At 39.7% G+C, this 19,056-nt stretch overlaps 1 protein-coding gene across 1 annotated transcript in view; it reads right to left on the reverse strand.

Moving 5' to 3' along the window:
- Nucleotides 1-18,814, reverse strand: part of LOC131063943 (probable LRR receptor-like serine/threonine-protein kinase At1g56130) — a 204,411-nt gene extending 185,597 nt beyond the window's left edge. The window contains exons 1-5 of the mRNA XM_059213963.1: nucleotides 18,357-18,814; nucleotides 18,099-18,258; nucleotides 15,819-15,890; nucleotides 15,491-15,562; nucleotides 15,240-15,311 (exon numbers count right to left, since the gene is read on the reverse strand). Of these exons, the coding sequence (XP_059069946.1) occupies nucleotides 15,240-15,311; nucleotides 15,491-15,562; nucleotides 15,819-15,890; nucleotides 18,099-18,258; nucleotides 18,357-18,468 (488 nt within the window). The 5' untranslated portion in view covers nucleotides 18,469-18,814. The remainder of the gene's footprint in view (nucleotides 1-15,239; nucleotides 15,312-15,490; nucleotides 15,563-15,818; nucleotides 15,891-18,098; nucleotides 18,259-18,356) is intronic.
- Between the last annotated feature and the right edge of the window lie 242 nt (nucleotides 18,815-19,056).

Genomic DNA, 19,056 nt, shown 5'->3' on the forward strand with positions numbered 1-19,056 from the left:
AAGAATAAGACATTGCAATCTTTGAGCTGTTATAATTTGTTCTTGATAGTGTTAGTATAGAAAAGGGTAGATAAGACTTCACATAATCAAGTCTTTGAGCTTGATATTGATGTCCCATCCCGAAGGAAGTGACGAAAGTTTTTGAGCTTTCAGGAAACTTCATTTCCTTTTTCTCATTTCATTTCGAAAGTTGTTATTGCTGTTTTATATCGAATCACTATCACTTTTCTGTGAAGAGAAAAGGATATTGTCTTTCTTGAAAGAAGAAGAAAGATTGTTGTCCCATCCTATTTTATTTTTAAATTTGTAGTTAGATAGGGGGATCCTTTCCTTAATTAGAAGAGTTTTACTTGCACACTATGGTTTAAACCATAATTTTGTATATTTCCCCAAGTGTACAAAAATTTTAACCAACACTCTATTTATCCATTTTTCCAAGAAGCTAATCCAACTCATAAGCAATGTGGGATAATACAAATCACTTTTATTTTAATATTATAATCCCCTCATTAAGTTGCCCATGTAGCTTTTAAAAGAAAGGGGACATTTAATACTTTTAACACGACTTTATAGTCTCATTGAAGTTATTAAATAACGATAAAGTTAAATATTTTAATTTAACTTTATAACTTAAACTTATCGTTGAATAATAAATATCTCATATTAGAAGTAAATTACCCAGTCGGCATTCAACTATCATCACCAACTTTGTTGCTATTCAATAATGCACCGAAATGCTGAGTCACTGCTCTAGCCAACTGCCTTACTAAAAATAGTGAGCTCCCCAAAATTGCATCAAATTAGCTCGAATTGTGGCCTATAACTGGAAATGCCTAGGCCAAAGATCCCCTAGATCCTTTTTGTGTCATGGTTAGCCTATGGGACCATGAGAAAATAGGCTAACGACATCATCATGCTATGAATGCTAGAAAGGGGACATTACAGTCCGCCCTTCCCAAGATTGCTTGTCCTCACGCAATTTCATCTTTGAGTGTTGCAAGATCTGATCACTCTCCCATGTAGCATCCTCAACTAGCAGGTTCTTCCACTTAACTAGATATTCCTTAATCGTCCTTCTCTGAAGTGTCCTCTCCCTGGTATCAATAATCGCTATTGGAACCAATATCAAATTTCCCTCCTCATCCAGGGGTGACAATTCTGTTGATTGTACTACATTATGGCCTAAATCCTTTTTGAGTCTGGAGACATGAAATACATTTTGGCTGGCAACTCTTCTTCAAAGAAGACTGTCTATAAGGCTAAAGTCTCAGATAAACCATATCACCAACCTCAAAACTGTGCTCAACCCTATGCTGATTAGCATACAACTTTTGTTGGTTCTATGCCTATTGTATGTTCTCCTTCATTTCCCTTTAGATGTCTTGACACTCTTGCAACAAATCTTTTGCCTTAGGCACCCTGTTGTCCCCAAAGAGTAAATCCATAAATTTTGGGGCTTCATACCCATAGTGCCATAAATGGAGCCATCCTAATAGTCATGTGGTAGGTGGTATTATAGCAATACTCGCCCATATGTTTCCATCTGACCCAAGCCTTTTGCTACCCATTTGTTTACTATCTATGTTTGGCCAATAGTCTACAGGTGGTAGTTGGTGCCAGGAGTGAGCTTCGTACCACTCAATGTGAAATGTTCCAACCAAAATAAACTCAGGAACTTGTTGTCCCTGTCACTCACAATGTTCTTGGGCAACCCATGCAACCTGAACACCTCCCTGAAAAACAAGTCAGCCACTTGGGCTACTGTATAGGTGGCTACGATAGCGAAGAAATGTGCAAACTTTGTCAACCACCACATAAATGCAGTCCTTACCCTGTACCCTAAGTAATCCTGTAATGAAATCCATTGATATGCTTTCCCATTTTTTATCCGGGATCGGTAAGGGCTGAAGTGGACGAGCTGGAAAGGTATGCTCATTCTTATTCTGTTGGCAAACTGGACATTCCCCAACATACTTTTGGACTTAATTCTTAAGTCCCTTCCATGTGAATCTCTCTTGGATCTTCCTGTAAGTCTTGAAGAAACCTAGGTGACCAGCCTAGAGCATCCTGGAAATTCCTCAAAATTACCCCTTTAAGGTGTGAAGTAGGCACTAAGTAAATTTTGTCCTTATAAAAAATGAGGTCACCCTTCACTGTATACCTATCATCTTGATTGGTGCCCTCAATCAAACCAGTTGCCCACAAATCCTTTGCATATTTTGCTACAATCATCTCTCTCCAATCAGCTGGTATCTCCACCAAAGAACATATATGAGGTCTCCGTGAAAGTGCATCTGCCACCACATTTTTTTTCCCTTTGACATATAAAATGTCAAAGTCATAGGCTTGTAGCTTAGTGATCCATTTTTGTTGTCTATCACCGAGATCTCTCTAGCTCATGAAGTACTTAATGTTGTTATGATCTGTTTGTATCACAAATCTGCTTCCCATCAGATAAGACCTGAATTTGGCCATCGCATGCATGATAGCCAACATCTTGTTGACGTGTCTGAAATCGCATTGCTGCAAACTCCATACGGCCAACGCAGAATAGAATAGCCGACTGATTATCCTACTCTCTCTTGAGATAAGAAAGTCTCTAATGCTGTTTTCTAAGTTTGATCAAAGGAGACTACCTCAAGGTTTCTTTTGTCAGGTCTTGACTGCGGGATCTCTCAGTGGCTTTATGTTTTTATGCTGGAAACACAAGGGGGCTTACGTTTGATTAGTAATTTCATATGCGAATTCCCAGGGACCTCTTTTGGCTTTCTTTCAGGTGATGTTGATTTATTTGAAGCTGATTTAGCAAGACTGGATTTCTAAAAAAAAGGGATAAAATTGGGAGGAAAGAAAGGAAGGGTAGAGAGAGAGAACAGTAAATATTAACTAGGACAACAGATTTACCCAAGCAGACAGACACCTCCAGGAAACCAGGTTAAGCATCATCAGTCATTCAGACACAATGTTTGCATAAACTTAGTGCAATCTTCAAAGGAGAAACCAGATTTTCATATTACCAAATACAATATTAGAACTTCTATATTCATGGTATGTGTACTTTTGATAATCGAACTGAATCATAAAATAGCCCAGATTAACCATGCAGAAAGGAAAAAAAGCAATCAGCTATCCTCTAATGGTATGGACTGTGGAGATTCTATCAGATGCTTGGTAAGAACTCCTGTGTAAAATGAACGGACATAATTAAAAGCTTTCTAATTTAAATGAAGAAGGAGACCATGCACTCACAAGGAAATTTGAAGGTAATTTCAATCCATTGTATTAATTCCTGCAAAATTTCTTCAGAGCTTTCGCAACAATTCAAGAACTTCCTCCCAAATGAGGGAAAACCAGTCCCCTTAAATAGGTTTCCAAAAATGGATGAATGGCCAAGATCTAATCTAAACAAGTGGCCCAGATTCATCCTTACAAAAAGAGGGACCCACACTCATAAATAGGGAGATAAATATCTACAACTACCCCAAAAGGAGCAATAACTACCAAAGGATAATTACAACTTTGAAATAATCCAAAAAGGGGAGGTGCACAAAAAACTTTACAATATGTTGACCAAAAGTCAACTGTCACCCTTTTGGGACAAAAGGGCACTTTTTAAGACTTGGAGGGAACAAAGCATTTTTGAGAAACTGCTTTCTCTATTCTGGTTTCACATTCCTTTTGCAGAAACTGGTCTTCGCCATGCAGGTATTCTCGCCATAAATCACGACCTGCTGCTCGTTCCTCGCGGACATATTCCTGAAACTTGATGCATAATTGGAAGAGGGGATTGAAAGGGGGCATGGGAGGGTGGCGAATTTTGTATTGCATGCCTTCGAGATACTGGTCCACGTGTCTTAAACCGTCCTTCCAGCTGGAGCGATTACGCTCGAAGCATAATATGTCTGAATGGAACTGACCAGCAAAACTCAAGTCTTCAATGGAATAAGAAGCCTTATCTGCTCCCAATCTTCCCTCCCAATCCGGCCGGATTACACTGTCGGACAGGTCATTTATCCACCCCGAAACCATTGATCGGAGGATGGTCTTGCCTAGTTCTTGCATGTTCCCCAGAATCGCCTCACACGCGTCATTTTCTTTGTCAATAATTTCCTGGGCGTCGTTCTTCATGGTGACGGTCCAATACCATTCCTTGAGAACACTGATGCTATGGGGATTCAAGATGTCAGGCAGTGTGGGAATTTGTGTATGTGTCCAGAAAAGAGCTCTTAGGAGGGGAAGGGTAGAGGCCGCTACTTCATGCATGTGAAGGGATTCTCTCTTTACTTCCAACAGCTTGACGAGAGTGAGCTCTCGATGGAGAGCCATTTCCTTTACTTCTTTGAGGATCTGTTCTCCCTTTTTCTTGATGTCTTGCACCCATTCCTTAACGGCCTTTGCGGTATCCCGGATTCCTTCAAATTCAGTTGTGGTCCTCTGCGCCAATGCCATTGGGGGAATATGGGATTCAGAGGGGTTGTGTAGTGGCCGTAGGAGCTTATCGATGTATCCCTCGGCTTGTTCAGCACGGGCCCGATACATGTCCTTTTCAGCCGTGATTTCCTCGAGCTGTCTGAGTATGTTTTGCACCGAGTCCTTAAATTCCTCCTTTTCTTGCTCTTTTGTAGCTCGTCCGATGGGGACAGTCGTAATGCTATAATCTGCCAGGGTTATTTGATCTGCTAGCTTGTTTACGGGCGGGGTAGCAATATGAAGAGTGCGGTTCCTTTGCCCATCCTTGGTTATCTTAGAGTATGTTCTCGGTTTCTTCTTCCCTTTTGCTTTTGTTTGATCCATTCGTGAGAAGATGTCTTCAAGGTCGATGGGCGCCTTGGTGGCGGCCCTGCGCTGAGCTCTGGCGATCAGCCACTCTTGAGGCACCGTCTGGGTTGAGGATAGGGTTAAGTTAGCACCTTGTGCTCCCATACTTCCAACTGGCTGATCACAAATTAACAGCTGTCCCGCCATCGGAGGGGTGGAAGAAGGAGGAAGCTCTTTGTTTGCATCTGAGTTCTCCCCTATCTCACTGAATAATTGTCTGACATCTTCCTGTGATGGTGGCTCCTTGGTTCCCTCGAGCTCATGGATCTCGTCTGTTCTTTGTTCCCCTTCGACAGTTGAGTCGTCCTTGGCTGCATGGAGGAGTAGTAATTCATGGCGGCTCTGCTGGGTAGGTTCATGCACTTCGATCCCCTGGGTGGATGGGATTTCTCCTTCCTCTATCTGGTCACCCGGCTTAGTCGGATTGGGGCCCTTTTGCTCGGTGTCCGGCATATCTGGAGCAGGAGGATCGTTGGCTTGGAATGCCTCTATGTCGCTCTGGGAAGGCGGAGCAGGTATGCAATCCAAATCTATGGCACCATCGGGCGAACTGGGGTCTGAAGATGAAGTGGTCTCTGGCCTTCTTATGGGAATCTTCTCCCTCCTTGTTCTCTTGGACGTCCGAGTCCCTCTGCAAGCCTTAGTTTTCTTCCTTTTCTCTGGTTTTTCAGCTGATGTCCTTTCATCTTCGGAAGACTGAGAGTCGAAATTGCCCATCAGATGGTAAGTAAACTGGACCCCTTCATGGACTAGCCTCTCGATCTGGTGTTGTAACCATTGATCTGTGTATCTTGCCGGGGCTGCCATGACTGCTTCGAAATCCGTGATTGGGTCTTGAGACCAATCAACGCCTGGCAAGAGATGCCTCACTGCTTCGAATTCCCGGACTTGGAGACAGTTCCCCGAGTCTGTGAGCTGATCCGGGACCCGACGGTACTCAAAGAGTCGCATTTGCTGCACACTCAATCTAGAATATTCCCGTCGCCTGACTTCGTAGTCATCGGAGCAATTTTTCCAGTAATCTTCAATTGACTCCTTTGCTCTGTAGCGCCTACCGTAAGCTCTCTTTGCCAAATTGTCATGATCAAAACATTTTCTTGGGAAATGTTCCTGTAGGCCATAAGAGGCTAGCTCTGCAAGGGACTCTTCTGCTAGGGTGGGAGTTCTCAATTGGACATCATGGTTGCCTATGATCATTGGAAATGCGAATCCAGCCTGCTTGCTTTCTCGTAATAATATGCCGGCAAGGCGTGATTGCCTTGCCACTTCCATGAGGACTACTTTATCGGTTGGGTACCGCGGAAGTCGAAGGGGGGCACCTTCAAAGCCAGCAATTCGGATGTAGGAGAATCTTGGGAACTGAATAAACCAGGCCCCATACCTCTGCACTAAAATGGTAGCTTGCTCCGAGAGCCTTATGTGTAACCCTCCCTGCATTAGCCTGACTAGACGCATTGTGAAGGCGTCATTGACACGTTCGTACTGTCCAACCGCGTAAGCCGGGCTGCTCTTTTCCCTTTGATCTATATCCTGGTAGTGCAGCTGCGGGTAGCAATCATAAACCTTTACCTGACCAGGCCCATTCCCGATCTCACCTTTCATTATTAATCCTAGCAGTGGCTGGTTCTTTGCGAACATATAGACCAAATAGGAGGTCATGGTGAAATACTTCTTTGTCTCAAGCTCAATCAGCTGAGCGTGGATGTTATCACTTATGATCTGAGCCCAGTCAAACTTAGACTTTCCGGCAAAGACCTGTTCTGTAAAATAGAACATCCATTCTTCAAAGTAGTTGGACTTAGGGAGTCCCATGACTCGGCTAAGTAAGGTGACCATATCGCCATGTTCATTATGAAAGTCACTTTTGGGGGTCTTTTTCACAATCCTGGTGCTTGAAGGCCTTTTTTCTTTGAACCATTCTTCGTTAATTAGTGCCCTACATCGAGCTGGGTTCATATCATACGCCCCCTGTGCCTCGTCCATTGTTGTAGCTATGGGATTATTTGGAAAGGGGATATCAAATGCATCGCCGATAGCCTCAGGGGAGAAGTCGGCAATAGTGATATCTTCCAGAAGCACTAATCTGGACTTTGGCTCGTAATGCCGAGCAGCTTCCACTACTAATTCATAGTTCTGGATTGCTGGAGGAAAACCTGCTGCTTGGGCGATGCCACTTTCCAGCATTTGCCTAGGCCTGCCATATGCATTGGGTGAGAAGACCCGATCCCTGAAATCCTGAATATCAATGTGGCCAAGGTCGGTGTCACCAATGTTGTCCCAGATACTCTGGACCTTTGACTCTCTTAACCCTCCCCTCTGATACTGATACTTCATTCTTTCAACTTTCCGTGGGATGTCTGATTTGGATGCTCGTGAGGTTTCTGCTGCAGCGGGTGTTTTTGATGATTCTGCCGCTGATTTAGGCATTTATCCTGCACAGCCAGACATGGATTACAAGGTGACACGAGAATGACGATGCGGGCTAGATAATAACAGAAGTGTTTCAACAGACCGAGATTAGTTTAAATATCACTCTGGGCTAACAATCTGATTAACTTCTACAGCATCATATTCCTGAAGATTTATGACTAAGCATTCTTACTCTCGAATTTTTTGGATTAATTTTAACAAAGGCAAAACATGAGAATTTTGAAAAGAGATGCAGTTTTCGGCCAAACTCCGGGAATAAGTCCTAAATTTTGGATGCTCGAATGATGGAGATGCAGACTCTAAGCATTTCAAATTTTGCATATTTGCGTATTTGATCCACACATTTTAAATGACCGTACGCGATAAGGCGTACTTACCTGATCGGAGCGAATGATGGGTGATTGCTCGACCTTGCGGGGGGGGCGAGCGGATGACCCTGCAAAATTTGAATCCCAACGGTTATCCTTCCTGTTTAAATTTTCGCAGTTTGGAAGATGAAAGAGGATTTATTAATTTCACATGGTTCTGTGTCTAGCAACCTGAATTTTAAATGGTCGATGGGAGGATGATGCAGTGTCTTACCTCCTTGCTTTCGGATTTAAGAGTTCCTTTCGAATTTCGAATTGGAGGTTTTCGAATCTAACCTTCGCGGGTGTGCTCGTCCTGACCTCCGCGTTACACACTGTGCCTTCTGCGTTTAATGTTTTGCTTGCTTTTGGACTTCGTTTTTAAACTTTCACCTTGGAATTTCGGACGCTTAGGGTCCGAAAACGCTGTTTGCCCGATGATGTTGAAGCTCGAATGCGGGGGTCCGAAGTGCGTTTTGATGTTGTTTTAGAAGCTTATACTGTCTTTGTTATTCGGACGCGGGGGTCCGAAGTGCGTCTCGACGTTGCTTTTGAAACACCACACTTTCCCTTTCGGAGCTTAGGGTCCGAAGAATGTTATTTGATATGTTTTAAAACTTACACTTCGTCCTTTTTCATTCGAACGCGAGGGTCTGAAGTGTGCCATGCGCTGCGTTTTTAAAACCTCAGTTCGCCCTTTTCATTCGGAGCTTAGGGCCCGAAGTATGCATTTCGATGCTGGAGAAATGCCTTTAAAAACTTACTTCGCCCTTGGTCATTCGGACGCGGGGGTCCGAAAACGCTGTTTATGTTGCTTTTATAAAAAAACTTTAACTTTGTCCCTTTTCGGACCCTAGGGTCCGAAGTATGTATGATGTGTTTTTTTTTTTAAAACTTCAACTTCGCCTTTTTCGGAGCTTAGGGTCCGAAGTATGTATGATGTGCGTTTTTTTTTAAAACTTCAACTTCGCCTTTTTCGGAGCTTAGGGTCCGAAGTATGTATGATGTGCGTTTTTTTTTAAAACTTCAACTTCGCCTTTTTCGGAGCTTAGGGTCCAAAGTATGTATGATGTGCGTTTTTTTTTTAAAACTTCAACTTCACCTTTTTCGGAGCTTAGGGTCCGAAGTATGTATGATGTGCGTTTTTTTTTTAAACTTCAACTTCGCCTTTTTCGGAGCTTAGGGTCCGAAGTATGTATGATGTGCGTTTTTTTTTTTAAAACTTCAACTTCGCCCTTGGTCGATATTCGGACGCGGGGGTCCGAAACGTGGTTTTTTGATGTTGCTTAAAAAAAACTTTAACTTTGTCTCTTTTCGGAGCCTAGGGTCCGAAGACGCTGTTTGATATGTTTTTTAGAACTCAACAGCTTGTGTTATTCGGACACGGGGGTCCGAAGTATGCTATTGCACTGTGTTTTAAACTTAACCTTCACTAACATTCGGACCTAAGGTCCGAAAACGTTGTTGGGCAGTGTTGTGTTTTGAAACTTTAATTTTTTGGAAATTTCGGACCTAGGGTCCGGAATGCGATTGCCACCTTATGCTTTCAAATTTTGAATTTTCACCTTCGGATGCTTACATCAAAAAAGGGGGGGAGCGCACAACGTTTTAAACTTAACGGCTCATCTTGACTTTCGCCAAGTTCGGACCTGGAGTCCGAAAAGATGCTTGCATTGCGTTAAGTTTTGAAATTTTGGAACAAACTCCCGGTATTTACGCCCGAAAGCCAGATCAGTCAAAAGGGCTCATTGGTTCATTACTCCAACGTTGATCAGCTTACGGACTGATCACGAACTCGCTCGAGGAGATACGAGAAACTCTGATTCGATTCTCGGGATGACGATCAAAAAACTCAAACCATGGAAAGGGGGACCCTGTCGGCGACAGGGGGGCGTGTGCAACGCACAACACATCTCCAGATCATAAATGGAATAGCTCTTCTCCACCCCTCTCAACTTCCTGCTTTCATATGCTATGGGGTGTTTTTCCTGCATTAGAACTGCACCAATCCCATCCTCTGAAGCATCACATTGTACCTCAAATGGGTTGGTGAAATCTGGAAGGGCTAACACTAGCTAAGATGACATCACCTACTTGAAAGGCTCAAAAAACTATTGTGTTGTCTCTGAACACTCAAAGGCTTCCTTCTTCATAAGATCTATCAACTGAGCTGTTGTCTGGGAAAACCTTTGCACAAACCTCCTATAGAAGCCACACAACCCAAGGAGCCCCTTCAACTGTGTGAGGTTAGTCGGAGTTGGCCATTCAATGATGTCTCTAATCTTCTCTATATCCACTCTCACTCCCTCCGCACTAATGTTGTGTCCAAGGTATAAAAGCTCTATCATGCCGAATTCACATTTTGATTCCTTGGCAAATAGTGACTCACTTCCAGCATACTTAGGATCTCTTCCAAATGCTGCAAATGCTCCTCCCAAGATCTACTAAAAATCAAGATGACATCAAAGAAAACTAATACAAACTTCACAATTGCTTCTTGAACACTTAGTTCATACAATTTTGAAATGTGGTAAGAGCATTGGTAAACCCAAATGGCATTACCAAGAACTCAAAGTGGTAGTAATGGCATCTGAATCTTGTCTTCTCTATGTCATCGGCTCTCATCCTAATTTGATGATATCCTAACCATAAGTCAATCTTGGTGAAATAACACACTCCATGTAGCTCATCTATCCATAGTATGGGGTATCTATTCTTGATAGTCCTTTTATTCAAATCCCTATAGCCAATACACATTCATATAGTCCCATCTTTTTTCTTCACCAAAACTACTGTCGATGCAAAGGGACTCTTACTAGGCCTAATGTGTCCCATTTTCAACAACTCCTTAATTGCTTTCTCAATCTCATCCTTCTGTTTCTTTGGATACCTATATGGAGTGGTGATCACTGGTTTTGCCCTTTCCTCTAACTCAATCACATGCTCAATTCCCCTCTCAGGTGGAACTCCATAAGGGATGCTATCAAACATCTTAGTGTGTCGGGAGATTACCTCCTGTATGTCTGGATGGTAGCTCTTAACTTACTGCTTCATAATAGTAGGCATAATGAGACACTTTTCTGCCCACTCCATCTAGTCGTGCCTAAATGGATGCTCCATCCTCTTGAGTGACACTATTCTAAGTCTCCCATCTGAGAGTCCTCTAAGGAGCACATTCCTGGCTTGATGTCTAAACTTCATTTCCAATCTTTCCAAATTGAAGGTGAACTCTACTAATGATGACATCCATGTCATGCCAAGTATAACATCATAGTCCCCTATATCACCATGTATAACTCATCTTGCAGTCGATAGTCACCAATCTGCATAGTCAGATTTGAAATTTTGTGAGTGCAAGAGATTTTGCGCCCAGCACCAGCCATTACCTTAAACCCATCATGCTCTTTTGTTTGAAGTCCCCTCCTAGACACAAGCCTCTCGTCAATAAAATTATGTGTTACACCTGTATCAATTAAGGCTACTACACGCTGCCCCTGTATAACACCCCTTACCTTGAAGGTAATAGTCTTTTGAGTTCCTCATAGTTGTGCTAGGGCCTTATCCTCCCTAGGCTCTTCCTCCTTTTCAGATTCTTCTGATGATTCTTCTTCTCCTAAATCAGATTGCTGGTCTAATTTTTCTAAAGTAGTTTCCTCAGTTGAATAGTATTCTATCCGATGTGCCTTCCCTTTTATTGCACATTTATGACCTAGGGCCCAAGGTTCTCTACATGTAAAGCATAAATTTCTCTTCCTTAAGTCATTGAGTGTCTCACTGTCAATTCTAGTAACTGATTTCTTTTGCTGATCAGATTCCTTTGTGATTTGTTTTTTGTCTTTGTCCTTGTTATGTGAGAACCCTTTTGATTGAAATCTATTCTTTGAAGTGGATGTCCCCATGTCCCTTGCCTTCTTAATGGTTTCTTACAATATAAAGGGATTGAGAGCCTTAATCCATCCTCTCAACGGATTAGCAAACCCATCCATAAACAACACCATGAGCCTCCTCTATGAAATATCAGTAACCAATATTGAGAGCCTTTGAAATTCTGAGATGTAATTCTCCAATGATCTCCATTGTTTCAACTGTGCCAACTCCTTGAAATGTAGTTCTGGATCCTTCCTATCAAATCTTTCTATCAATCATTCTATAAACTCAACATAGGAAGTGATTTGGTCATATCCCACAGTCACCATGCCATGGTGCCACCACTCATGTGTAACTCCATCTATGTGTATAGTAGCATATTTAATGGCTTCTTCTTCAGGCATAGGATTAAGAGGAAGGTAAGTATCCACCTTTTGAACCCAAGCTCGTGTTGTAGTCTTCCCAGAAGCATCAAAATATGATAGAGACAACTTCCCTACTTTCTTCCGTAACTTGAAGTTTTGGTTCTTGTCTCCTGCATGAGGCATGTGTCTCCTCCTCACATCAATGTAATCTCATAGAGAGATAGCTGCCTGAAAATCGGGTCCTCCACTCTCCTAGTCTTTTTTTAATTGATCTTGTAATTCGGTGATTTGAGGCTCATTCATGAGTTGTGCTAGTGCCCTAGGTGGGAAGGTAGGTAGAAGAGGTTTGGAACTCACCGCTCTAGTTGGCTAAGCTACATGCCCAAAGTTATCATCCACATTTCCTCTTTCGAGCCCCCATTACCACTTTGTCCACCGTTGTGTCCATTATTACCTCCATTGTTTCCCCCATTATTTCCACCATTGTTTCCGCCACCTAAGTTATTAACATCAATACCCAACTGGCGAGCCATCATCTATGTCAAAATATCTAACTACTGATTTTGTTGATAAGCTCTCTGCTCTGCTAGCTACTGCCCCTGAACTAGTGTGTCCAATATTTGTAGAAACCTCTCCTCTCCTAGATCCTTGACATTCCTATCTCCCATGTTTCCTGTATTTTTCTCTTCAATAGCGCTTTGTTATTTCGGATTTAAGTTCGCAACTGCTCTATTTCTGCAAGTATTATAGTGATGTGTAAAAGTTGTTGATCAAATCCAGACATATCACTATTTACTCATATTGTACCCTTTAGGATGGAAGGATACACTACTCTGATACCACTGTAAGAACACCCCCTGTTCTAGACTAATTTTTGTGCTTTTTCACTCAATGTAATTTTGTCAAATAGTTGGCTTGCAAGTTGATTACTGGTTTTTTGAATCAGTTCTTAATTTACAATAAAATAAGTTGGATAAATTGATATTTGTTGAGTGGCTTTCAGATTTCATTCAATATAGAAAAATCATACATAACAAATGCTAATAACAAGAAGATTAATGCTGATAACACTTATTTAATTCCAACTCCAAGCATACAAATCAGATTCGAACAATATTATAGACCTGGGAATGTCTTCAAACTCTTAATGACACTCAAATATGCTTCAAACTTATGTGAAAGACTATTTGATAATGAAACAAATTCAAATCTTAACTCCACAAGTCTGAAATCTGCCCAAAACACTGTTTATGCACTGTAGCAGAACTGTTCATGGCACTGTTTACAGCACTGTAGCAACTCACAAATCTTCACTATCGCCTTTGAATCTGCTCCTAATATCTTCTCCAAAACTTCCCTTTAAAAATCTAATAAGTCCAATATGTGTTTCCTAAATGAAAACACCATAAATTCTCCTGACTGTATCTTGCAACAGCAAGAAGAATGTTGACAAAGAGGAATTTTGTCCTCCAACCCCAATAATCAGATTCCTGAGAAATCCAATAGCATAACTTTCATCTTATCCAAGCATACTAAAAAACTCTCACAGCCTCTATTTATCCATTTCTCCAAGAAGCTAATCCAACTCACAGGCAATGTGGGATAATACAAATCACTTTTATTTTAGTATTATAATCCCCTCATTAAGTTGCCCATGTACCTTTTAAAAGAAAGGGGACATTTAATACTTTTAACACTTAACTTTATAGTCCCACTGAAGTTATTAAATAACGATAAAGTTAAATATTTTAATTTATTGATAAAAAAAAAAAAAAAATTAATTTAACTTTATAACTTAAACTTATCGTTAAATAATAAATATCTCGGATTAGAAGTAAATTACTTAGTTGGCATTGAACTATCATCACCAACATTGTTGCCATTCAGGAATGCACTGAAATGTTGAGTCATTTCCCTAGCCAACCGACTTACTAAAAATAGCAAGTTCCTTAAAATTGCATCAAATCAGCTCGAACTGGCCTATAACTAGAAATGCCTAGGCCAAACATCCCTCGGATCTTTTTTGTGTCTAGGATAGCCTATGGGACCATGAGAAAATAGGCTAATGACATCATCATGCTATGAATGCTAGAAAGGGGACATTACCAAGGAAGAAATGGGCTACTTTAAACCTCATCTATTTTGGAGACCAATAGTCTCTTATGAGATATGATCTAAATCAGCTTTGAATATAAATCATATCACATTGTTAAATCTATTTTTTTTAAGAATTCATAGTTTTGTTTGACCCTTAAAGAATCATTCTTATGCAACTTGACCGCTCCAAGACATGTAATATGCTAAGGCAGAATTGCACATGTATATGGAATGTGTTGGAATGATCTCCAAAGTATCTAGAAAGGAGTAGGGAGGCCTAAAAAAATTCAAGACATTTTATTTTCAAAATACAGCCTAAAAGATTGAATTGTAGTAGATTGAACCTGACATAATGGATATGGTCAAGACCAGAACTGCAACTGAAAATCCACACACATGAAGGAGCTTGTATAGGACTCGACTCATCACAAGAAAACTAGCAATGGATTCTTCCAGATTGGAAGACTGATTAGGAAGACTGATTAGTATGTATCTATTGTGCAGGCATGTTGTTTGGAAGTTTTTTTTTGCTGTTGGAAATGCTACCTGTAGGACCAATGCTTCTTTTTAAGGAACAATCCTTCATAACTACAATTTGATTACACTACCAAGCTGACCATTAATTTACAACAAAATAAGTCACTTACAAAAAAGACAATTTATTAATAATAACAATCTACAATTGTGTTAATGTTCACGATGCTTTGGTTAGAAAGAATCATAGAGGAGAACAGAATAGTGATCTAAGATTTGAATTGATTGCAGAGCATATAGGAAAATCATTAACAAATAACAGATTGGTGAATGCAAAACAAGAAAGATGGATTGTTGTTTGTATGTCAGTCTTGTGAACTTGTAACCTTAAATTCCCTAGTGATAGTGAATTGGAGAAGCAATCCTACTTGCTAGATTTTTTTACTCAATTTCTCCAGGGTAAATCTTGTGTTACTCTTACATATGTTCTGTGGATCTTCATTTTCCACGTTTACATGACCACTTTCAATTCTTCATGTTATTCATGCAATATGACTACCCTAGGAATTTATCTAACTACTAATTTATGCACATAATCACATTACACAGTCATAAGACTAATATTTTCTTAAAGGAATTAGACATAACTCTAACCGGGCCATTCATGAATTTATAACCTACGAAAGTATGAATGAAAAAATAAGTTTAAAAATCGTTACTCTTTTCCTGCTTGATATTCTATTCTGAATGATTACAGAGCAGCTTGCGCTCTTCTCAAGTATGTATATATATATATAGATAGATAGATAGGTAGGGAGAGAGAGAGAGAGATTGATCTTACAAGACTATCAAGTTCTGAAGATTTCCAAGCTCCTTTGGTACAGGGCCAGAAAAATTATTAATGCCAAAGGCCCTGAAAAAATGAATGTTTTTTATTCTTTGAACATTGCATGTTGCAAGCTATCTTTGAGATACAATTCAAAGATCTGCTAGTAAATAAATTTGAATGACCTGACCCATTTGACAGGAATAAATAAAAGAAATTTAATGCAATAAATTAACACAAACAAAGGACTAGAGGAAGAGCCTCACAAGTATTGCATGTTGGTGAGGTTCCCCAAGAAAGCAGGAATGCGACCATTCAAATAGTTCTGGTTCAGGTTCCTACCAACAAAATTCACAGATCCATCCCACAGGATAATAGAGAATAACAGAGATATGTCGAAGTATTACTCTTTTAAGTGGCATCAAAAGAACAAGGTAATCTTTCTAAGACAATATAATCAATTTATTTAACTTTTGTTTTCTGATACAGGATTTTAATCTGTCCAGTAAGTTAGTATTTCCGCATGGGTAATATCATTTTTATTATCCCAATAAGTGGAAGATAAACTTTAAAAAAAAAAAGATTTAGACTTACAGATTTGTGAGGTGAGTCAGATTAGCTAATTCTTCTGGAAGCTCCCCTGTTATATCTATATCATAGACCTTCCTGAAAGAACAAAAGTCCTCGATGGCTTAGTATGGAGCACACTTTAAATTTTGTATTCCACTTTGTAAAAATGTTCTCAACCTTCCTCTAAAAAAATTAGAATAAATAACTACTAACCAACCATTAATCTTCATGTTTTAACGGCATAATGTTGAAAAAAAATTTCAAGTGTAAGTGAATTCAGCAAATCTGGACAGAGATATGAAGAATTTTTCAAGTCGAAGTAGTAGCTGGATTAAAAGTTGAGGAATTTTCAAGATTGAAACAAATTCATCACAGCTGAGCTGATGTAAGAGAATGTTTATAAAGCTGAACAGATATTTCACCAATTCTTAATCTGTCTTAGGATTCAGTCTAGGAAAATTGAGGTAACTTACCACGGTTTATGGTGTGGGAACATATTTAAATCTTCTTACTCCAATTTATCAGCCAACACAACATTAACTTAATTCTTGTTAGATACAAAATCTAATTGCTGACCATCGACTTCTGTATGAAGACTTGGAAGCTCGTTTTTAAAAATACTTATGTAGCAAGATTTAGTCAACTTTTTACAAAGTTTGTTAAGATATTGGAGTTCAAAGTGCAATAAACACGTCAAATACTAATTGAATATGATTTCGTTCTATCTGACAGACTAACACTTAACATATAACTTAACATATAGTCCTTATTATGCCTAGGGTCTCTTTCATACAACCTTACATCTTCAACCTATATGAATAGTTACAAAGATTTTAAGCTTGCACAGTCCGTAATGTTTAGGAAAAAAGGTTTTTTTGGAGATTAATGTGTACAAAAAGAAAGAAAATTGATGTTTCGGTTCTCCTTCAAAATCCATCATGTAAATGAGAACCAGTTATTTCCAGATAGATTGAGGTATCTGACTCTTTTTAAAAACTCTAAAGCTCTCGAATCTTAAATTAACAAACTAATTCGGCCAACTTTTAAAAATTAAAAGAACTGCCCATTTTGCTTTCGTTCTTCAGTTGAATCACTAAAAAGCCACACTAAAATGGAATAAATGTAGATAACAGTCAAACGAATAATGGTCAATTTTATTCAGTTTTCATATGTATTAGTTTGTAAGCAAACAATAAGAGATAGGACCAGGGCTCTGCATCAAGAGTTCTCTTAAGAACTAAGCTTGGCTTCAAATCCCCAAACCCCTACAATTTGTAAGGGTATGGAGAGGTTGTGGTGTAACTTTCAGTATGAAACCTACGCCTCCTGTCACACTGTATTCTAGTTTTCCATTGAAATCCACTCAGGATGAAGTAGGTAGAATTTTTATGACTACATGCATCCGTTTCTATTAAGTTAAAATAATGTCTACATGTTAAAGAAAAATATAGAGAGACACAAGGTCACCCCTCAGAGTCACATGGGCAGCATTCATAAAGTTAAAACAGAGTCGCACGGACAGAATACAAAAAGAAAAACACCAACTACACAAAATAACAGTCACACAAGCAGAACCCAAATAACAGATAACCATGAAAAATAAGCCACTTAAGTGGCAAAAACAATCTCGATTTGGAGTCACATTGGACAAGGACCACCCCTCATTAGCAGTAGCTTCTCCTTCCTCCTTATCTTTAATATCACAATCAGACAATATAGCTAGAGCCAACCTGAGAAATCCCTTAGAAAAATCAGGTCAGCCACCACTACTACCAAAAGCCGACCACCCACTGTGACCACCAGAAACTGACCCCGCACCCCAAAATCCCACCCAAAGGCAAAGCCTCCGTGTGAAGGAGACGCAGAGCACCACGAGCAGTTAGAAGCTATTAAGCTATTAACTTGAAGTTTATAACCAGAGTTAGTCATGAAGATAGAACCAAGAATACAAAACTTGAATAATGTATAAAATAAATTGAAAACAAACCCTTCTCTTTTTATTCTACAACGAAGTCTCAGAGACGAAGTCAGCCTACCCGTTGGCGGTGAGTCACCACCCAAAAGCCCATTTTTTTCTTAGTTTTACAACTTCAACCACGATTTATCATATAAAACGTTAGTTACATATGTTCTATGTTGTTTGAAGAATTGGGAGAACACTTGCTTTGTTGGAAGAAAAAGGGACCAGTAGAGCCTTATCTTCCTAACAGGAGGTCCTAAGTAAGTTTTAGTTGTTTCGTGGAATTTAATAAATTATAACTTAAAATTCAATCCATTGAGCAACAAGGTTACTGTAAACATTACATTTCTGTAACATGACAGAGGGTGCCTGTGCAGTCACACTTGATGCCAAGATTTATATTATCAAGAGTAGAATTGGCTCTGCCAAAGCATGGGTCTGTGCGGTTCCATTCTGCAGATGACTCAATATTCCACTTATCAGAAAGTGACCTTACTGCAGCAACTGTTATTTCAAACAACACAACATGACAGAAAGTTAAGGAATGGTCGATAAACAACATGCTATTAAACAAAACAAAATCTTTCATAAGCTAAACTTGCCTTCAATGGGATCTGTGACTGCTATCACTTGAGCTGCCTGTAGCAAACATCCAATGCTGTAAACACTACAGAGAAACCAAAAGGATGAAGCTGGGACTTCAATCTTTGACATGATGGAAGCAAAACTGATGTTGGGTTTTAGTGCTTCCCAAGATGACAGAGCTTGTGTGAACTCCCCAGTACTTGAAATATATGAACAGGATTCATAAGGGAAATACTTGAGATGAATATGAGTTCAGATTTTTAAGCATGGATGATCACATACTTTGATTTTTTAGTTTTAGCTCCTTGATGACGAAATTTGATGGAAAAGTCGAAAGAGAAATTTTTATCTTTGTTCTTTTCATCAACTTTGAAAGAACATAGTTAGTTCTGTTGGATTGGGTAATGTTTTGTCAACTTGGGCCATCACAGGTTGACAAGTCGGGAGGAATGCGGAGCATTACTCACACTAACAATCAAACTCTTACGCCTATGTGAATTGTTCCTCTCTATTACAACCGTATATTATTATTTATTGTGATCGGTATACGGTTCCCTTATTTTGTTTGTATTTTTAAGCACTGTCATTATGTAAAGGATTACTTGTTATTTAATAACTTACTGTCTAATAAGTGTGCATGGATTGAAAGGTTAGAGTTCGATCATTTTTTAGCATAAATTGTTCTTTTCAAAGGGAAATAGTGAAGAAAATAGCAGA

The sequence above is a fragment of the Cryptomeria japonica genome, chromosome 11 (genome assembly GCF_030272615.1).
Source record: "Cryptomeria japonica chromosome 11, Sugi_1.0, whole genome shotgun sequence".
NCBI classification, from domain to species: Eukaryota; Viridiplantae; Streptophyta; class Pinopsida; order Cupressales; family Cupressaceae; genus Cryptomeria; species Cryptomeria japonica.